Below are 21,543 nucleotides of genomic sequence, written 5' to 3'. Positions count from 1 at the left end.
TGTCTTAAAATAGGAGCGGAGGTGAAAAGTCCCTTGAGAGCCTCGAATGCTTCTTGAGCTTCAGAGGTCCAATGAAAACGGGTTCCTTGTCTGGTTAGTTGTGTGATGGGTGCGACAATAGCCGAGAACCCCTTAATAAATTTGCGATAGAAGTTGGCGAATCCAATAAAATGTTGGATTCCTTTCCTGTCTACAGGAGTTGGCCAGTCCAAAATCGCAGCGATTTTCTGGGGGTCCATTTTTATACCCTTACTAGAAATGATCAGCCCAGAGAATGGTATACTTTCCTGTTCAAACAAACACTTGTCTGCTTTTGCATATAGTCCGTGTTGGCGGAGCCGACCCAACACGCTTCTGACGTGCTTGCGATGGGCTTCAAGGGAGGAAGAAAAAATTAAAATATCATCTAAGTAAACGACAGCGAATAAGTCCAGAAAGTCCCGGAGCACATCATTGATAAAGTATTGGAAGGTAGCGGGGGCATTACACAAACCGAAGGGCATCACCAAATACTCAAAGTGTCCGAATCGGGTATGGAAAGCGGTCTTCCACTCATCTCCGGCCTTGATACGGATCAAGTTGTAAGCCCGGCGGAGATCGAGTTTAGTGAAAACCGTAGCAGTGCCCAGTCTTTGGAATAACTCTGGAAATAGAGGAAGAGGATACCGGTTCTTTATAGTGATGTTGTTTAATTCAAGGTAGTCCATGCAGGGTCGGAGAGTGTGGTCCTTCTTCTCAACAAAAAAAATACCCGCACCTGCTGGGGACGTAGACGGTCGAATGAACCCCTTCTTTAAATTTTCTTCGAGGTATTCTTTGAGTTTCTCCTGCTCTACCTCTGTTAAGGGGAAAACCCTTCCAAACTGAATTTTGGCTCCAGGAAGTAACTCAATGGGGCAGTCATAAGCTCGGTGGGGCGGGAGCACCTCTGCCTTTTGTTTACTGAATACGTCCAGGAATTCATGGTAGACTTCGGGAATGGCCTGACGTAAATCGATCTCTGAGTCAATAGATAATAAGGTTGCTGGTCTCAGGAAACCAGAGGAACCACAGAACTTCTGGCAATAGGGTGAAGAAAAAGTAATTTCTCCTGTAGCCCAATTTATGGTTGGATTGTGGACCTGCAGCCAGGGCATCCCAAGTATTACAGGAAAAAGTGGGGAGGTTATAATGTCCATCCGGAGAAGTTCTCGATGCGAACCAGAGATAACAGTAGATAGAGGTGCAGCTTCTTGAGTTACAGGACCAGATTTAATAGCGGAGCCATCGACCAAATGGATAGAGAGTCCACTGGTCTTAGGTAGGAGAGGAATTTGATGTTGGGCAGCAAAGGATGAATCCATAAAACAGCTGCATGCCCCGGAATCAATAATGGCGGGCGTCTGTAAAGTCTTTCCTGGGAACTGGAAGGAGACAGAAATGATAAGGTGAGACAAAAACTTTATTAAAGAGTCTGGGAGATCAGGAGGCATAGATGGACACTTACGGAGCTTAATAGGACAGTTCCTGACGTAATGTCCAGATTCCCCGCAATAGAGACATAAATTGTTATTCCGCCGGCGTTGACGTTCTTCGGGGGTAAGAGATGGTCGCAAGACCCCAAGTTGCATAGGCTCAGGTGTGTCAGACGTGGCCCCGGGTCGGGCGGCAGGTACTGGATGTAAATGGCTTGGGGCCTTTGGAAGCATCCAGGTTGGGACGAGAGAAACCTGTGGCCCTCTCGGCTCTCCTCTCTCTCAGACGATGATCGATCTGTATCGCCAAGTCAATTAGTGCGTTTAAGGTCTGTGGAACACCGACTCTAGCAAGCTCATCTTTCAAAGAATCAGAGAGTCCCATGCGGAACTGATGACGAAGGGCAGCATCATTCCAGTTCGTATTCGCGCCCCATCGCCTGAACTCGGCCACATAATCTTCCACCGCCCTTCGTCCCTGCTGGAGGGTCCGCAAGGCGGTTTCTGCAGTCGCTGAAAGTTGGGGATCTTCGTATATTTGAGCCATTGCATCAAAAAAAGTGGTAAGATTAGCCAACGCTGCGTCCTTCTGTTCTAATAGGCGGTGGGCCCAGGTCTGGGGGTCTCCAGAGAGTAAAGATACCACAAAACCCACCTTGGTAGCCTCTAGAGAAAAGGTCCGTGGTTGGAGGGCGAAATATAATTCGCAGGAGTTGCGGAAGGCCCTGAAGCCACTGCGATTCCCCCGAAAATCGCTCGGGTGTGGGAACTTTAGGTTCTGGTGGTAACATCACAACTGTAGGTGCTGGTCCTGCTTCAGCTGAAGAAACTGATGGTTGAGGGGCCCCCAAGGATCCGGAGGGGTTGGAAAGAGCAATCACCCGTTCTTCCAGCCGGGTGTAGCCTTGCTGGAGGCCCTTAACTGCCTCAGAAAGTCCTGCCAGGTGCTGACAAAGTTCTTCCATGGCGGAGGCTCCCCGCTCGGGCTCAGACAGTGCAGAAAAGTAGGCAACTTGTAGCAGATGAACAGTGCAATATACACAAGTACTTGTAGCAGATAAACAGTTCAATATGAGCAGGCACTTGCAGCAGGTGAAGAGTTCAATAAGACAGGTGACTTGAAGCAGATGAACAGCGCAATATGACAAGTGGCTTGAAGCAGATAAACAGCGCAATATAAGCAGGTACTTGCAGCAGATAAACAGTTCAATATGAGCAGGCACTTGCAGCAGGTGAACAGTTCAATACAAGCAGGTTACTTGCAGCAGATGACACAGTTCAATATAAGCAGGTTCACCTTTAGCAGACGGATGGTCAAAGCAAGCCGGGTCGGATATCAGACAGGAAATTAAGTACAAGGGAACAGGCAGGAGAATCATCACAACAAGCCGGGGTCGGGTGCAGGTGGATAGCAGATGGGTCACAGGCAGGCCGGGTCAAACAGGAACAAACACTATGGATCAGGTCTCACAGGTATAACGCTGTAGAGCAGACAGCAGAGACCATTAGCCAGAGGCTAGTTTAAATAGACCGTTTGGCGCCAACACGGACGCACGCACGCGACGGCGCACGTGCCCGCGCACGCGCACCTGCGTACGAACGCATGCGCGTTCGTACGATCGTGCGTACCTGCAACGATCGTAAATCAGAAGACCTGGAGGTCAGTCTCTTCATGCGATTTTCATGACAGAGGCGAATGAGCAGACTGGTTCGGGATGAAAGAAACAGTAACTCAAATAACCAATTGTTACAACCAAGGTATTCAGAATACCATCTCTGAACGGACAATACATTGAACCTTGAAGCAAATGGGCTACAACAGCTGAAGACCCCACTGGGTGCCACTCCTGCCAGCTAAGAACAGGGACCTGCGGCTACAATTAGCACAGGCTCACAAAATTGGACAATAGAAGGCGCCTCCTGAGGTGGGTTATGGTTGGAGCCATGATGTCGGAGCATTCTTTCAGTATTTTTGTGGGAATGATGTCAATAGGTGAGGTACTGTCACGCAGTTTATTAATGATGTTTTTTGCGGTGTCTATGGTAATTGGGGATAGTGAAAATTTCGGCGGTTGCGGTATGTTGGTGCAGACATCCTCTTTATGTATTTGCTGGCTGAGGTCGGATATTTTCTTCTGACAAATTGTTTCCCTGATGGTTTTGACTTTATCGATGAAAAAATCCGACAGTTTGTCACAGTAATCCTGAGAATTACTTTTTGGGGGTTCTAGGCACACTGGATTCATTGATTGATTGACTAGTTTAAACAGTTCCCGTGGTTGGTTTGTGGCCGTTGAGATTGTATATGAGAAGTGGTCCTTTTTGGCTTTGAAGATTGCTTTCTGATAATACTCTGTGAGACCTTTGTAGTTAAAGTGGTTTTCCTCGGTGGGATTTCTTCTCCATGTTCTTTCCGCTCTTCTGCGTTCTTGCTTTAGTACGGAGAGGAAGCTATTAAACCATCCAGAGTTTTTCTTCCTGATGGGAGCCCTGCGTTTTGGAGCTACCAAGTCTGCTGATTGCAGTAATGCCTTGTTCAGGGAGTTGAGTGTGTCCTCCGTAGAGTGGTTTAAGACGTGATACGAAACGTACGTTGAGACGTGCCTGGTTACGCGATCTGGTTCACATTTCTCTGGTTGTCAGCAGCTGGCAGTGGAATGCACGCCAGACATCACGCGTAGAGCGGAGTTTTTTCTCACAGACGAGCATAACAGCCTCAGTGCTGGGAGAAAGCACTTTTAATTGTAAGCAGCCATTTGGCTTTTGAGTTTATCTATTCTTTCAATAAATTGGATTACACTATTCCAGTTTTTTGTATCCTTCCTACATATATTTCCTGGTATCTACATTGGGGGAGAGGAAAGGTTTTCCACACAGCTCATCCATTTAATTGCAGCAAGTCATTTCTTGCTAAAGGCTATATTTGACCTTCTTTTAATTAATAAGGTCAACAACTTCTGGTAAGCAGACATATACTTACAGAGCACTTTTGGGTGTACAACGTAGTCGGTGAAGGTGGCTTATCTCTACAGTGGAAGAAGCACTCTTTGATGTATTTTTGTGTTTCACACATTGGACTTCCTTTTGTGATTTTTTTATATTTTTTTTCATTTTTTATAATGTTTTTAATTTTTTATATATTTTTTTTGTTTCAGCACATGTAGTGAATATATGGTTGTAAACAAATTTTTGACATATGCACTATTTGTACACGGGCATGTAATATAGATGCACATAGGTTTTTTTAGGTGGTTTAGATATACTTAAGGTATTTTTTCATTTATGGATATGTTTATTCACTATTTATGTATGTAAGTAATAATTAGTGGTCTAGCGCTCCCCCATCACACCTGTTTCCTATTTACACTAGAATTTGTATATCTAGCACGGGGGATAGCAGCTTTATTCATTTATCAACCAATTTTTTGGTGCGAGGTATCAATTTATTTTTAACCTAAAGTAAGGGCCTAAAGCCTATATTTGGTTTTCACTGTCTCTGTGTTTTCTCAACCGAATGGTCATCTGTCTTAACAAGGTCACTTAGAGTTTTAAAAGATTTTCTGCAGCTACATGATGATGCTTTTCTTCCTTGTTGTCATTGTTGCAACTATTTTACTTTTGCTGTAACTGCGAAAAAAAAAAAGATTTCTGTGCCTTACTTGTGAACTCTGAAAATTAATTTCAGTACAATGTCTATAGCTAGAGGTAAACAAGGAATGATTCAAAGTAAGGATGCACATTTTTTTTTTCCAAGTACGAGTACCGATACATTTTTTTAGTATACACTGATGCCAAATACTGATACCTACCGCAACTGTTTTGTTTACACTTCAGCTGTTAGCAATGGTACAAAGCATTAAAAAGTTATTTACAAATTAATTTTTATTTTTTTTTTCTAATGTGAAACGTGTAAATATATGTTAAAGATGTAAAAATATTAACGAATAAAAAAAAAAAACACAATATGTGAGTGAAGGGAAAAAGGGGGGAAAACACTGCACTACCTATCAAATTAGCAAATAATAAATGTGAAGTAACACAAACCAGCAGCTAACATACAAACAAACCAAGTCAAATAGCTAAATATAACCAAAAAATGTAGCGCTAGAATATCGTATAAATGTGAGAAAACCAAATATAAATCACTCCTAAACCCGATAAGCTTAGTAATGAAAAGACCTACTTATTGACAGCATGCATAATGTATGTTATGCTGCCCAATAGGAAAAAAAGTGAAAATTATTTTGTGTGAAATAAATTCTAAAAAATATAATAACAATCAATATGTGAACAAATAATTAGAATGTCCAAAAGGAGCAAATGGTACACAAAATGGATTCAAATATTCCGTTGGCCCAAACAGTGTAAAGCCTTCAATCAGCAGCCAGAATTTTTCAGAAAAAGGTAGGTACTCTTTCCATAGGTGGTGGACACAAGATACTATACAGTAAATGTGTCATACGAGCTTGTAAAGGTTCCACATGCCCCAGTAGACGACTTAGAGGCCGAAACGTGTAGGGATAGCGTTTCCTGCTCCCCATATTGTTTTTCATTTATATTTTTATTTAATCATTGGATCACGTGATTTTTTCGATGACGATTTTTATGTAATTTAATTTTTTTTATAAATAAACCTTCAATGGTGGAACTTCACTATGCGAGGCAGTGTGTTCATGCTTTCCTTTTTATGGTGAGCCCCTCCGGAGCTACTTTGGATTGGAACCTTTGAGACACAGCTGGGAGTTCATTGTGACCTGTGGAGCCTTACACCCTGGTGAACCGATCCAGAAGTTGGATAACGGAGAGGATACCGGCTGCTCTGAGTGTGACCCACAATCCAGCGTGTACGAGTCATTTGTGACGTGTGGAACCTTTACAAGCTCATATGACACATTTACTGTATAGTATCTTGTGTCCATCACCTTTGGTAAGAGTACCTACCTTTTTCTGAAAAATTCTGGCTGCTGATTGAAGGCTTTTCATGGTTTGGGCCAACGGAATATTTGAATCCATTTCGTGTACCATTTGCTCCTGTTGGACATTCTAATTATTTGTTCACATATTGATTGTTATTATATTTTTTTCACTTTTAATTTAATTTTCACTTTTTTTCCTATTGGGCAGCATAACATACATTATGCATGCTGTCAATAAGTAGGTCTTTTCATTACTAAGATTATCGGGTTTAGGAGTAATTTATATTTGGTTTTCTCACATTTGTATGATATTCTAGCGCTACATTTTTTGGTTATATTTAAAAAAACACAATAGTTTATAAAGTAGAAGTGAACAAAAAAAGAAGGCTAATAAGAAGTTAATTAAGGCTGCTTGGAGTAAATTAAAAGTTAATAAGGGGTTAAACAGAGGAGCATTTAATAAAAAAACAACAAACAAAAGTTTTTTACTTGAAGAAACAGAAAGATACAAAAAGAAACAATGTTTCTTTTCATCTTTCTGTTTCAGAAGCTGAGCAATGTTGTTGATAAACATTGCCCGAATGCTTTTTTTGACAGCTCCAATTGCCGGGACTTTATTTACAGTTCAACTGTCAACAGGGGAACCCCACTGACAGCTGAATGAGTCATCAGTTGTTAAGGAGGCAGCAGCCCTGCTCCTTAACAAATTTTATTTCCAGGCTTTTTTTTACATTTCAGCTGTCAGTGGGGGAATCCCACTGACAGCTGAGAGAACTGAGCTTGAAAGTATTGATTTTAGGTATCGAAGTATTTGCATGAGTACCAATACTTGCGCAAATGCTTGGTATCGGAACCGATACCTGTGTTGGTATCGGTGTAATGCTAATTTAAAGTGTTTTACTGCTTTTTCAGAATATGAAAATGCTTAAGCATGTATAGTCTTGCTTCTATTTCACTTCAAGTTAAGATCCTAAGGTTGAAAGTTCATCGGGCTTTTAAACACCTCCAGCACACATAAGGCGTTAGAGTGCCCTGGACAGGGTACTTGATTCTGGTGCCCTGTGGTTTCAGATAAGTGTGCTTTTTAGTGGATTGGTTTATTATCATATGTAACTACCTGATCTTGATTTAGCATCAGTGCTGGAATATTTAAAGATGACATTTAAGGCTACTTTCAAAATGGGACGGGGCGTCAGCGGTGCTTTACCGCTGTAATAGCGGTACTTTTCAGTCACTAGCAGGGCACTTTTATTGATTCCATTGGCAGGAACGGTGGAGGAGCGGTGTATACACCACTTCTGCACTGCCCGAAAGATGCTGCTTGCAGGACTTTTTGTCCTGCAAGCACACTGTCCCAGTGTGAAAGCACCCGGGCTTGGGGTTGCAGGGGAGAATTTCTTCGGGCACTTTGCAGCCACTATTTTTAGCCCAAAAGCGCCAGAAAAACACCCCGTGTGAAGGGGATCTAAATCTTAAATCTGGAGGATTTATGTAAAAAAAGTGTAAACAAACACTATTAAATTTCAGTTACTATGATAAAAAAATGAACAAACACGGTAATGACAAAAATTGATAAAATGGTCATCATTGCTTACACTGGCACACTGATGTCTTACTTGCTGTTTTCTTTTTTTTCCCCATACATGATGATGCTAAAACAGCAGAAGATTTGTTCCTTTTTTTTTGTTTATAGAAAAGGGACTTTAAATGATTCAGAGATTTTAAAACGCATTGATACATCTTAGAGAAAGAACAAGTGATTTCATTGCTCAGGGATGCAGGTTATCACTTGCAAGGATCCATCTATACTGACATATTAGTGATGTTCAAACTGAAGAGAAAATGTCAAACAGCTCATTCATTTAAAAATCAAATAAAAAAGTGCAAATGTGATGGGTAATTCACTTCAAAATACATAAAAATCCCCAATACCCATGGCTGCTAGTTAGCAGCACTGAATACTGGGACCTAATTAAAGCCTGCTATTATGAGAAACATAACCTCTTAGTTATAAATTCCAAATATGCATTGAGCCATACATTACTTTAAAGTGGTTGTAAAACCACTTTGTACTGTACATACAATCCCTTGTGTTAGATAACGATATATGATGTAGTGTATGATCTTTGTAAAAAAAATATGCTGATTTGTACCAGTACGAGCAATCACATGAGCATTGAGCGGCGCTATGAAATAAGGTACAAACCTGCATATTTTTTACAAAGAACATACACTGGAGCATATACTGTAAAGTTTTCTAACACAAGGCATTGTATGTACATTATAAAGTTATAGTAGATGCAGGGGGGAAGGGCAGGCACTGACACAGCTAACGGGGGGGGGGGGGGACAAGAAGAGACAGTGGATGGCAGAGGCACATAAAACCGACCACGATATAAGGGGCTCAGCAACCATGATAAAAACTTTCAGTTTACAAAGGGGGGAGGGGCAGCACCAGGCAGGATCAGCCAGGTATTTTAGATGATAGAAAGGGCTAAATTACACAGCACAAGCACTGTGTTGTTATTCATGTTTTAAAGGAGCAGGATCCATGTTTTTTTTTTTAATAGTTACAACCGCTTTAAAGCTGCATCCACAAATGCATTTCTGTAATCAGGGGCATACATATACCACCCGAGAGCATTCACAGTGCAGCAGCTGAGCTACACACTTACACCTCAGTCTCCTAAAAAAAAACTGACAGCCTGTTAACTGTCCAGGGTCAGAGCAGGCACTACGGTGCATGGCTGCCTGTGAGGGTCACATGACTGGGTCAAGGCTGAGACTGTACTATGTAACCTGCTGCTATTCTCCAGACAATATGAGTTGAGTGGGAGGATTGAAAGGGCCAGAATAATCAGAAGCCAGAGGGTAAAGAATTTATGACGATTGAAGGGGGGCGTCTAATAGGAGTAGTTGACTGTGTTAAATTGGTGAATGATGAGTGCAGTTTCTTCCATGGGGGAGTTGACTGCGTAGTGTAAGACATACTACAAGGGGCACAATGTGTGTAGTGTGGGGAATACTATATGTAATGTTGAGCACAGTGTGTGTAATTTTAGGGATACTACGTGGGGGAGCTGACTGTGTAATGTAGGCTACAGTACAATGTGTGTGTGGTGTCCCAGAGGGGGTTTCCTGCTTTTTTATATATCACTGATGTATAAGGGTGTTCTATGATGGGGGACTATGATGTATAGGGGGCTCCCAATTAGAAGAGAGGGAGAATTCTGATCTGAGGAGGCAGACTCTGATGTGAAGAGAGTGACACAGATGTATGCAAGGGCTGTGGATGTATTGTGGGACTCTAATATACAGGGTAGACTCTAATGTGAAAGGGGGACACCCTCCCTTCTGCTCTCTTTCTCTTTGTCTTGCTCTTTTTTCTTTCCTCTCTTTAGGTAGCCCTCCCTCTCACTTCCACCATCTTTTTCTCCCTTTCTTGCTTGCTTTCCTACTCTCTCTCTCTCTCTCTCTCTCTATCTATCTATCTATCTCTATCTCTATCCATCTCAGCTCCCTCTCTCATTCTGGCTGCTGCAGTCTATACTCCATTACTTACTCCTCCTGACCCCTGCATTCTATAAACTATGTTGTACATTATATAGTTTTGACCAAAATGTTTTCTCAACAGTTTCTGGTTTTCTATAGGATAGGCTTATGCAAAGTGGTTTATGTATTAATTTATTTATTTATTGCAGAAAAGCATATTTAATGGAGGAGTTAATTTATTAAAAAATATAATTTTGTCCAAAGGTTTATATGTATCAATAAGACAGCCACTGTCAAAGTAATTAAGTATTTTTTAAGTTTATACATGTGCCCTGTTGACAGTGAATAAGTGCAGGTTCCTTTTTAAATTCATTCAGTGATCATGTACTCTCATGGGGGGTTATTTACGAAAGGTAAATCCATGTTGCACTACAAGTGCAAACTACAAGTGCAAAGTGCACTTGAAATTGCACTGAAAGTGCACTTGGAAGTGCAGTCCCCCAAATCTGAGGGGAAGATCTGAAATGAGGGGAAGATCTGCTGATTTTATCATCCAATCATGTGCCAGCTAAAATGCTGTTTTTTTGTTTTCCTTGCATATCCCCCTCACATCTACAGCGACTGCACTTCCAAGTGCACTTTTAGTGCAATTTCAAGTGCACTTTGCACTTGTAGTTTGCACTTGTAGTGCAAAGTGGATTTTCCTTTTGTAAATAACCCCCATGGTGTAATTTGTAGCCCTGTACACATAGCCTATAGTGGAGTAAATATTCAGAAATGACATGTCCCACAATCCTTGGGTCTTTCCATCTAGTGTTCAGCGGGCACAGATACGCACAGCAATGAAAAGAAGAGATATGTTTCACCACATTAGCCCTCCCACATTTATGATGCAATGCAAAAAAAATAAAAATAAAGCATGCACTGGACATTGTATGACCAAGAACAAGAAGTTGCCTGTCCCTAAGGGCCAGCTAGGGGTGTTAATACATATTGATCAGCCATGACACTACAAACTGCAGCCACTACACATGAGTCCAAGGTAAGACAAGCAAAACAACACAAACATTTGAAATTATACAATGCATTTAAGCAGAAATATGTAAAAAGAACAAGAAATTTTGCCATGTATACTCTTTTAACAAGCAGATACAGTATACAGTATGTTGTTTACAAATCATATTTGAATGCAATCTTTTGTTTGTCTTACCTTGTAATGATGGGCTCACATTTTGTGGTATCAGTTTGTAGTGTCATGACTGATTGATTCCCCTGTCTCCATGTATTAATTCACCAATTTTGTTCTTATTTACCAGCAGCACAAGCAACCTCTTATTCCAGGTCACATACACCCCTAGCTATTTCTCTGTGTTGTATCACAAATGTTTTATAAAACAAACATGGCAAGCTCTGTTAATTGTTCTCATCTGCACCATCACACAATTCTCAGACAGATCTCATGCATTAACCTGTGCAGTGCCTCATGTTTCATGCCTCATGTTCAAATAAACCAATATTTCTGACACGGGATTGTAGTGACACCATGAAGCTACATGATAATTACACATCTTATGCAGGTGAAACACACAAGGCTCAGGTAGGAAAGTTTATAATGCCTTTATTTTATTCAGGGCATTCATAGGAAAGTGATGGCAATTAAGACTGTAACCCAGTATAATTATATTTGGACAGATCCAGTGTCAATGTCATATTTGTGGGTAGGGTCTGAGTTAGTAAGCTCTGAGTTGGGGAAACAGTCAGGTAGAAACAAAAATAAAACCTTTAAATGATCCATGGCTCACCGGTGCTTAGTTTAGGCAAAACTACACATCCTTACATGCTCTGTATATATCCAAAGGCCATAAAAAATTGAAAGTAAACAGATTGCACTGAACAACATCACCTTTTAAAGAGGAAGTAAACCCTGATGAGTTTACTTCCTCTTTGTCTCCCTGCAAAGGTAACACATAATGGACTACTATGCATCCCATAATAGCCCATTATGTGTCAGTTACCTGACACAGGAGCCAGCAATGTGACCTCTGTCCCCTGTAGCATGAAGTGTCTATCTTCTTCTGGGTATGACTGCTCCGGCCACTCACAGCACCGGAGCAGCGGTGACGTCACTCCCGCGCATGTGCATGGGAGCCGCTGCTAATGGCATATCGCTGTTAGCAGCAGCATGCCCAGTTCGCCTGCGCTCCGCTGTCTACGGCGCATACGCCGTAGACAGCGGTGCCTGTCTTTTAGCAAATATCTCCTAAACAGTGTAGATTTAGGAGATATTTCATGGACCTACAGGTAAGCCTTAATCAAGGCTTACCTTTTGGTCAAAGTGGTCTGTAAGGGTTTACAACCACTTTAATGAATCAAATATAAATATAATTGTGTATACAAATTTATGACTTAATTGGAGTATACCCCATTTACAAAGATTTCCCAAGAAGTGAACTTGTACTGAAGAATTGGCAAACAGAGGGGTAGAAACCAAGATGGCAAAAGCTGAAGTGGACACTAAATCATATCAGGGAAGATGCACTATTATGTTGTTTTAAGGCTGTTTTGGTGCCCTTCCCCTTCATCAGAGTCTCCTTAATGAAGGGGTAGGGCCCTAAAATATGACAGTGGAGACATTCTCAGCCTGGATTCTCAGTCCCGACATACTGTAGTGTTTTACTTTGCAGGATGAGATGCATCTCCCATGGGCTGATTTGATATCTACTTTAGCATCAACATCTAGGTTCTACCTTTCCTTTTGCAAGCTCTTCAGTGAGAATTGGTTCTACACCATAAAGTTGTGACCTGAAATTCAACGGGATTTTCTTTTATTTGTGATATGCTGTGATCAAGTCATCACAATTTTCATGTTTTTTTATTTTTATCAAAAGAGGGGATTCATCTGCACCATCCAGTGCACTCTGTTTTTCTCTTTACAGACAGGATAGAAATCCCACTCCAGTTAATTGTTTTCATCCACTGCTAAGCCAGCACTTCTTCCACACCTAGCACCTCTCCACTCCCCACCTCATACAAGATTGTTTAAGCTTACCATGCTTACGATTAATAGTGTGGTCGTAGTGAGAACACATCCTAAGATCAGTTGACCATGTTTAGGACAGCCAAACATTAAGCCACATTATTGAATGCTATAAATTCTAAGGAAAAAATCTAATTTTGTGTGTGCGATCTTCCTTGATTGTTGGTTATTATAGGTTATTGCCTACAGTAAATTTAGCTGACATGAACTGATAAGTGCACATGTAGGTCAGGTAAATTGGATTTTCTGGAGATTTCTTGTTTCTTTTTTTGTTTTCAAAAAAGTTTATTAAAGCGATGAACAGAAAACAGTATCAGTAAAAAGGATCAGATGACATATATATTACAAAAAGTTGGATGACAAGATTATAATAAACTGGTAAACAGACCATATGACTCTAGGGACCATACAGTGAAAACAAACATTGGTATAGTTCTTGCATCAAACCAAAGAATGTGAGAGAGAGAAAAAGAAAATAATCAATGTCATGACATTCCTTTATGTAATTTGTAAGAAAAGAAAATACCAAGAAAGAAAGGAGAAAAGACGAGAAAATAAAATCAAATAACAAAAAGAAAAAACATGAGGTGTGATCATTTTTGTAATCTGAATAGGAACCAAGGATTCCACTTTAGGTCGTATATATGGGTCGTGTCATGCAGAGTATGGAAAATCTTTTCAGTTAGCATCACATGATCTGTGCGTGAGAGAACCTGAGATAATGGGACCGACGGGGACTTTCAGTGTAGTGCTATGGTCCATAGCATAGAGACACAGATGGAATGAACTAGCCTTACCAGGGGTTTAGGGGTGTCAGGCGGGGGTTGGAAGAGAAGACAGTGTTGATAAGTTAGGGATAATGCACGGCCAGCGAGTTTGTCCAATAATTTCAACACCTCCAGCCAAACTGGACGAATCAACTCACATTCCCAAAAAATGTGGATAAAGGTGCCCAGGTGATTGCATCCCCTAAAACAGCTAGGGGAGGTATGAACATAAATTTTGTGCAAACGTACCGGGGTGTAGTACCATCTGGTAATTACTTTAATGGCAGTTTCCCTAATTGTTAAGGATCTGGTGCATTTACACATATTATTCCACCCCTCCTCCCAATCTGTGACATCGGTTCCCAGTTCCGGCTCACGTTCCCATTGTGATCTATAATTCAGAGTCTGGGAGTCTGTAAGTCCCTCAAGAGCTTTGTAGATCAGGGAAATCAGCCCTTTTTGGCGAGGGAAGTTGAAGCATAAGTCCTCGAAAATGGTAATATGGACTGGGGACCGGAGTCTGTAGCAGGAGAGGAAGAAGTGACGGATTTGCAGGTATATAAAATATTCCCAATCAGGGAGTTGGTGCTGGGTCTGTAATACCAAGAAAGGGATGAAACCAGAACCCGTCACAAAGTCCTTCAACTGGGTAAGTTTGCATTGAACCCATATTCGGAACGTCTCAGGATGGAAATACGTTGGGGGGAATCTAGGATCGCCCAAGTAAGAGGCGCCCATAGAGCTCTCAGAAGTAAGGTTGTATTTGTTTTTGTGGCGGTGCCATAATAGTAAACTATCCGCCACAATATTATTCAGTGTACGTAATGTTGAGTGAGGTTGGTGTGTTGACCACATAAGGCCAGGGAGATAAAAGGGTGTTATCGAGTCACTTTCAAATCGTACCCAAGGTACTCTTGAGTTAAGGATCGACCACTGCGCTTGCTGCGTGAATCTGCAAGCCAGATAATACAACCAAATTTGGGGGACCCCTAGACTTCTCATAGAGCTGTATAGGACTCCCTTGGCAAACCTAGGCGACCTATCACTCCAGATAAATTTATTAAAATGGGACTGGAGGTTGAGGAGAAAGGATTTAGAAAGTATGACTGGTAGGAAGCGAAACAGATATAATAGCCTGGGAAGGATGACCATTTTGAAGGCTGTGATTCTCCCTATAAAGGGAATGTGTAAAGGAAGCCAGTTTTTAAGCATATTTTTTAGTTTCGTAATCAGTGGGGGATAATTGACCCTAAAGAGATCGCGAAAGTCTCCGGGCAGTCCCACTCCTAAGTAGGGTATGTGTGAAGTGGCCCATGTAAAGGAGTAATTTTGTTTAATAAGGGCCAAGTCAGTGGGAGAAAAACCCACAGGGAGGGCAACAGATTTGGAGACATTGATAGAGAGACCAGTAAAAAGGTTGGGGAGCGAAACATGGGGATTGGGTAAGAACATCAAAACGTCATCTGCATACATGCAAAATTTGTACATTTCATCAGCTTTAGTGTAACCAGTAACATCAGGATTTCTCAAAAGGGCAATCGCAAGGGGTTCAAGGGCTAAAGCAAAAATTAAGGGGGAAAGGGGGCACCCTTGTCTAGTGCCTCTACCTATTGGAAAAAAACTCAGAGCAACAAACAGGGAGCTTAATACGGGTCGTAGGGTTACAGTAAAGGTCCTGGAAACCCACAAGGAACTCTCCATGAAAGCCCATGTGTGGCAGAAGAGCGTTGATATAGTCCTATGTGAGGCTATCAAACGCCTTTTGTATGTCTAGGCTTAGCAAAAGAAGCTTGCGGGAAAGTAGGTTAGCATCTTGGATAATATCAGTCGCTAAGCGAATATTGTCAGTAATTAAGCGATGTGGAATGAACCCTGATTGGAAGGGGGATATCAAGGAGGGGATAAACTTTGCCAGTCTGTCAGCTAAAACTCTACTAAATATTTTTATATCATTATTCATAACCGAGATAGGCCTGAAGTTTTGGGGCAGATTATGATTCTTATTTGGTTTTGGGATTAGTGACATGTTGGCCAACAACATTTCCTCAGGGAAGCGATTGCCAAGTAGGACTGAGTTAAAGAGGTGAACCATTCTAGGGGCCAGGATCATGGAGTATTTTTTGTAATATAGGGCCGAAAAGCCATCAGAGCCCGGGGCAGAGCCTGTTTTTAGTGATTTAATTACACCTAAGATTTCAGGTATTGTGATAGGGGCGTTAAGTTTGTCTAGTTGTGAGGTGGAAAGGGTCGGGACGGGGATGTTATGGAGCCATGTTAAATCCTCTGGGGAAGGGGGAGTGTGAGGAGATGCTAAGAGTTTGGTGTAAAATTGCTCAAAGATTTTGAGTACTTCTTTGGGGTGCGAGGACACTAATCCGTCCCTGTTAGACAGCCTATATAAATGAGGAGGACGAATCGAGTTTGACAACCGTCTGGCAAAAATTGTCGATGCTGAGTTATTAAATAGTAAATAACGGGCCTTAGTCCAACGGAGTGCCTTTTCAACCTTAGATGATAAGAGGGAATCCAGTTCTAAACGCTTTTGTTCAATAGAGTGCCTTGTGGTAAGTGTAACAAAGGTGTGTTTTTATATAAATTATCAAGCTCCTTGGTTAACTCCACTATTCTGAGTCTGTTGGTCCTGTTACGGGCAGCAGAAATACTAATAATTTTCCCTCTAATGACGGCTTTATGTGCCGTCCAGAGAAGTAAAGGCTGCATATCTGGTTGGGCATTAAGAGAAAAATATTCTTCCATAGATTGAGCTATTTGGGAATCTACCGCTGAGTCTGAGAGAATGGATTCATTCAATCTCCAGGAGTGGAGTGTAGGGGCAAGTCTAATAAACCCCGTGGTAAAGGAAGTAACCTGATGATCTGACCATACACAGGGATGGATAGAGGCGTCTAAAGAATTGGCAAGTATGATTGGGGATGCGTATATGTAGTCCAATCTCGCATAACTGTTGTGAGGATGGGAGAAAAAGGTGAATTCCCTGCAACCCACGTTATGTGCCTTCCAGGTGTCGGTGAGTTGAAGATCCTGTAAGCCACCGGTGAGAGATTTTGGGAATGCTCTAGAGGCAACCATGATCGATGAGCGGTCCAATGTGGCGTTAGCTACTGAGTTAAAGTCTCCACCTTTGATCATATGGGGGGTGTGGTATTGTGCCAGCTTCTCAAAAAATGACCTAAAGAAGGTGGCCGGGCTGTCATTGGGTACATAAATACTAGCAATAGTAAGTTCCCTGTTGTGAACAATCCCTTTCACAATCATATAACGACTTTCAGGATCCCTGAATATTTGTTTAACCTCCATCGGGAGGGAGGAGTGGAGGAGTATGGCGGCACCCCTGGTCTTAGATGAGTGGAGTGAGTAAAAGGCTTGAGGGAAATTTTTATGGAAAAAATTGGGATGGGAAGAGCGGGAGAAATGCGTTTCTTGGAGTAGGAGGATTTTAGCTGCAAGCTGTTTATAAAAGGCGAAGGCTTTACGCCGTTTGGGGGGGGGAGTTAAATCCTTTAACATTGTGCGAAATACAGGTTATTGCCATGGCGTGTGAAGTAACGTGTAGATAGTTGGGGGCTCAAATCTAATGAAGGGGGGGGGGAGGGAGTAATAATCATACACTCATACATTAAAGCCGAATTCGTCAGGTGGGCCTCCACACCCCTCCCTAAGGTCCATAGGGATAGGGGACCGACCAGTAACACTGAGGGTAGAAATAGATCACAGAACCATAACATGAAATAATCACATACTGCAGTAGAATCATAAGATTTGTAAAATGATTGACCAACGTGAAAAAGAACAAGAAAACATAGAAAAATAAAACTAACACCTGAAAAAACTATCCCAGCCTCTTACGTAGGCTTGGGGATCAACATTATTGAAAGATGTGGGTACCTGTGGGAGAGAGTTCCCACACCAGAGAGAAAGTCATATACCGAGACAACCAGGTCTCGTACCCAGTAGGGTTGCGCAATGGTAGATATCACCCACCAGAGAAGCAACCAACTACTGGGAGGGGGAGCCATGGCACAGTTCCTAGGGATATGAGCAAAAAACACTTAAAAAAAAAAGATGCATAAAAAAATAAAAAAAGAGTATCTCTTGAGAAAAACAGAGTGTGATTATCCTCTGGGAAGTCTATGCTAGCCGCATACAAAACCTGAGATGAGCTGGGGTAAGGAACCGTTAACGAGGGCTATCTTCCACACGATCTCCAACATCATACCGGATCCTACGTCTGTCTCTCCTGGTAGGGGGTGTTTGCCATATAGGCGTAGCTCTGGGAGTGGAGGGCAGCCTGCGAATCGCAGCGGCATCCAAAAGGCCAAACTTTACCAGGATCTCCTGTCCTTCCAAGACAGTGGTGGCGGAGTAAGTCGTGCCATTATGGGGGATCACTAGGGCGAAATGGGAATCCCCACTGGTACCTGATACGGGCTGTTTGCAATACAGTGGTGATCTCTTTCAGGCCCCTTCTCCTCTCCAAAGTTGCCGGAGCAATATCTGGGAAAATCTGGATATAATGGTCATCGAGGGTTATCCTCTGCTTGTTGCGGGCAGCTCTCAAAATTTCTTCCTTAACCAGAAAGTCCTTCATGCAAAGGATGACATCCCTAGGGGTCTTGTCCTCTGGAGGTTTGGGACGAAGAGCTCTGTGAATACGGTCGCATTTGAACATGTTTGAATCATAGTCAGGAAGAAGGGATTAAACAATCTAATCACCACAGGAATGAGCTCAGACTCAGGACTTCCACGGAGGCGCAGATTATTGCGCCTGTTTCTGTTGTCGAGGTCTTCGATCTGTGTTTGAATCAGCTTAAATGCAGAAGATAGTGCTTCATGTTCCCTGCTAAGATCATTATGAGCAATAGCCAACTCATCATGTTTAGTCTCTAACCTCTCCGTTCTGGCTCCCAGGACTGAGATCTCCTGTGACAAGGCATGAGAGGTCTTATGCAGTTCCAATTGGAATTTAGATGCCAGCCTGTTATACATAGTTTCTAGGCTGTCCTCTAGATCTGCTTTGGAGAGGGAACCAGGGTACTCACAGTTAGTTGTGGGAGTGAGAGAGGGTGGTCGCGGTGGACGCGGGGAGGTGGTGGGACCCGGGGAGAGACTTCTCCTGTCGGCGCCATCTTGTGCCATGCTGGACTGTTCCTGTGAGCGGAGAAGGTACTGCGTGAGTGTCTTTTGAGCAATGCCCTGTGCTTTTTTCTTCCTCGCCGGCATGCACCAAGGTTCCACGGCTTGAGGGGTGATAAAGAAGATGCGATTCGCGGTGTTTGTGGCCCTCGGGGTTAAACAGAAGTCCCGGACGGAGCGGAGCTAAGGTCTCAAGCGTCCATCCTGCTCAAAGCCGCGCATGCGCCCACGATTTCTTGTTCCTTAGAACACTAGAAGCATGAAAGCTGACACATGACTGACATAAGTTTTTGCAAAATAATAATAATAATATAAATATTTTTGGCAGAAATCAACAGCATCTCTATATAAAGAATATAAACAAATCACCTAGGGCAGGGGTGTCAAACTGGTGGCCCTCCAGCTGTTACAAAACTATAAGTCCCATCATGCCTCTGGCCGTGTGAGTCATGCTTGCAACTGTCAGCCTTGCAATGCCTCGTGGGACTTGTAGTTCCACAACAGCTGGAGGACGACCAGTTTGACACCCCTGCCCTAGGCCCTTTGGTGATTTGTTTATATCCTTTATATAGAGATGCTGTTGATTTCTGCCAGTTTGACACCTGTGTCCTAGGGCATCCATCACAGTGCATACAATAAAATGGAAAGTTTGACTGATTTGCTTTGAACAAGTGCTACGCTCTGCTGCCACATAGGCAGTAACTGAGAGCTCACTGAAGAGGAAGGGCTTGCCATAATTTCTGAAACATGTCTGTCACTCAGAGGAGTGGCGTGCTATTACCTAATTGTTATACCGTGCCTGATATTGCTGAAAACTACTATGCTGAATACATTGGTTCACTTTGTTTTTGGTGTTCTTTGTATTTGAAGATTATTTTAAATAAATCTATTAAAATTAGAAAATATACCAAGAAGGTATGGTATTGCAACACATTTTATAATGGAGGTTTCTTTTTGTTGGGAGATGGCTTTTTAAATGAAAGCAACATGTGCAAAGCTGACACTTGAGGAAAGACCTGAAATGCAAGATGATAGGCGGTATGGTGATGGATTGCATAACACACCAGGTCTAAATTGTTTGTAGTCTGGTTGTAAGTGATAAGCTACCTAATTAGCTGAAAATCAAACCTAATTCAAAATCTGTTTAGCATGAATCATTATGTAGCTTTTTACAAAGATTTATAGTCTCTGTTAAAGTGGATAATAGGTTTATTTTATCGCTAATACAAATTGCTAATACTTTTAATGTTAAATAAATAGATACATAAAATGAAGCCTTATGGAGGAGGTAACATTTCCCATTAAATGTTCCATTATTTCATAGGAGAATTTGAGTGATTAGGACAAATGTTTTTACCATTAGTATCTGCTCCGAAGAGGGTATGTCCATAATACGGCCACCAGGATTGTATGTGTTCATGTAGCATATGGTACTAGCGGGCTAGAGGGAAATGTGTAATAGTTCCTTAAATCTAAGTGATTATCCAGGTCATCACACTGTTAAAATGAGATACAGATCATGGCAACTGATATCTCCTCCTTAATGATCAAGTATCAAAGCAAAGAGTATACATAAATATCCCTGGTCATAGACTGTTTCATTTCAGTCCCCAGCTAGCTATGTTGATATTTGCTGGTAACCAAAGCTGTCAATAGTATTATGTCCCCATTTCGGTAATTTCCCTTAACTTCCTGTCCCAAAAAAAATACAGGAGTTGAAAGGAAAATCTCCCCAATGCAAATACAGACAGCAATGAAATCATAAGAGGTTCTAACCCTTTCCCTATCCAAGACTAAAAGAAAATAGCCAGAGTTGTATTTTAAGTAAAATATATTTACACAGTTTACTATTTGTTTTAAAGCTCTACTTTTGAAAAAAAGTATTTTTGTTCCAATATACATTTTCCTAAGCACATACATATTTGTTTTGAGTTGTTTTGTTGGGCATTTAGTATGAATTATTTACTGACTGATGCTTTTCTGTGTGACTATTCAGGAGACAAGTGCAAATCAACAGAATATATTAAGATGAAGAATGCATTACTGGATTCCCAGAACCAGAAGCGAGTTAGAAAGGAAAGCGAGAAGGAAAATACAGATAAATTTGGTCTTAAAAAGATTTTGGTGGATCAGATGTTCAACTATTTTGACAGTGACAGCAATGGACTAGTGGATACAAATGAAATTACTCAGGTAAAGTTTGTTTATTATATACAGTACATAAATGTTTAAAATGCAATATGCAATATTGATATGGTTATTTGATTCCCTGTTTTATAATATCTAAGATATTGTACCGCATCTTAATGAGCATGTTGACTGATTCATAGTAATCTATGTTTTATTGAAACTTTAGATTTAATTAGCTATTTTTTAAAACAATTTAAAGTTCAAGTGATCTACTATCTCTACTAAAATCGTATTTCTACTACATAGACACTAAGGCTGGATTCACACCTATGCATTTTTAGTGCTTTTTGCGATTTGCAGATTTGCACTACAGAACATGTTCCATAGAAAACCATGTTAAATGGACTGTAGTGCAAATCTGCGAAATGCAAAAAGCACAAAAAATGAATAGGTGTGAATCCAGCCTAATATCTTTGTTGATGGTGACAAGGGCCTCTTTCCCTACACCCCTGGCTGGTGGATGTGGGGGTCTGTGGGCAGGGGGTTTATCAGAATCTGGAAGCCCTCTTTAAAAAGGGGCCCCCCAGATCCCA

At 41.6% G+C, this 21,543-nt stretch overlaps 1 protein-coding gene across 4 annotated transcripts in view; it reads left to right on the top strand.

Annotated features, from left to right (window-relative positions):
* The window catches only part of FSTL5 (follistatin like 5), an 808,279-nt gene that overhangs the window by 400,084 nt on the left and 386,652 nt on the right, over positions 1-21,543 (top strand). For all 4 annotated transcript variants that reach the window (XM_077477144.1, XM_077477141.1, XM_077477142.1 and 1 more), the window contains exon 5: positions 20,817-21,013. In XM_077477144.1, coding sequence (XP_077333270.1) covers positions 20,817-21,013 — 197 coding nt within the window. The remainder of the gene's footprint in view (positions 1-20,816; positions 21,014-21,543) is intronic.

This window comes from Lithobates pipiens, unplaced genomic scaffold (assembly GCF_037356315.1).
Source record: "Lithobates pipiens isolate NorthernLeopardFrog02 unplaced genomic scaffold, aLitPip1_a1.2 Scaffold_13, whole genome shotgun sequence".
Taxonomy (NCBI): Eukaryota; Metazoa; Chordata; class Amphibia; order Anura; family Ranidae; genus Lithobates; species Lithobates pipiens.
Note: the sequence above shows the minus strand (reverse complement) of the source record. Positions and strands in the feature narration are given on the sequence as shown.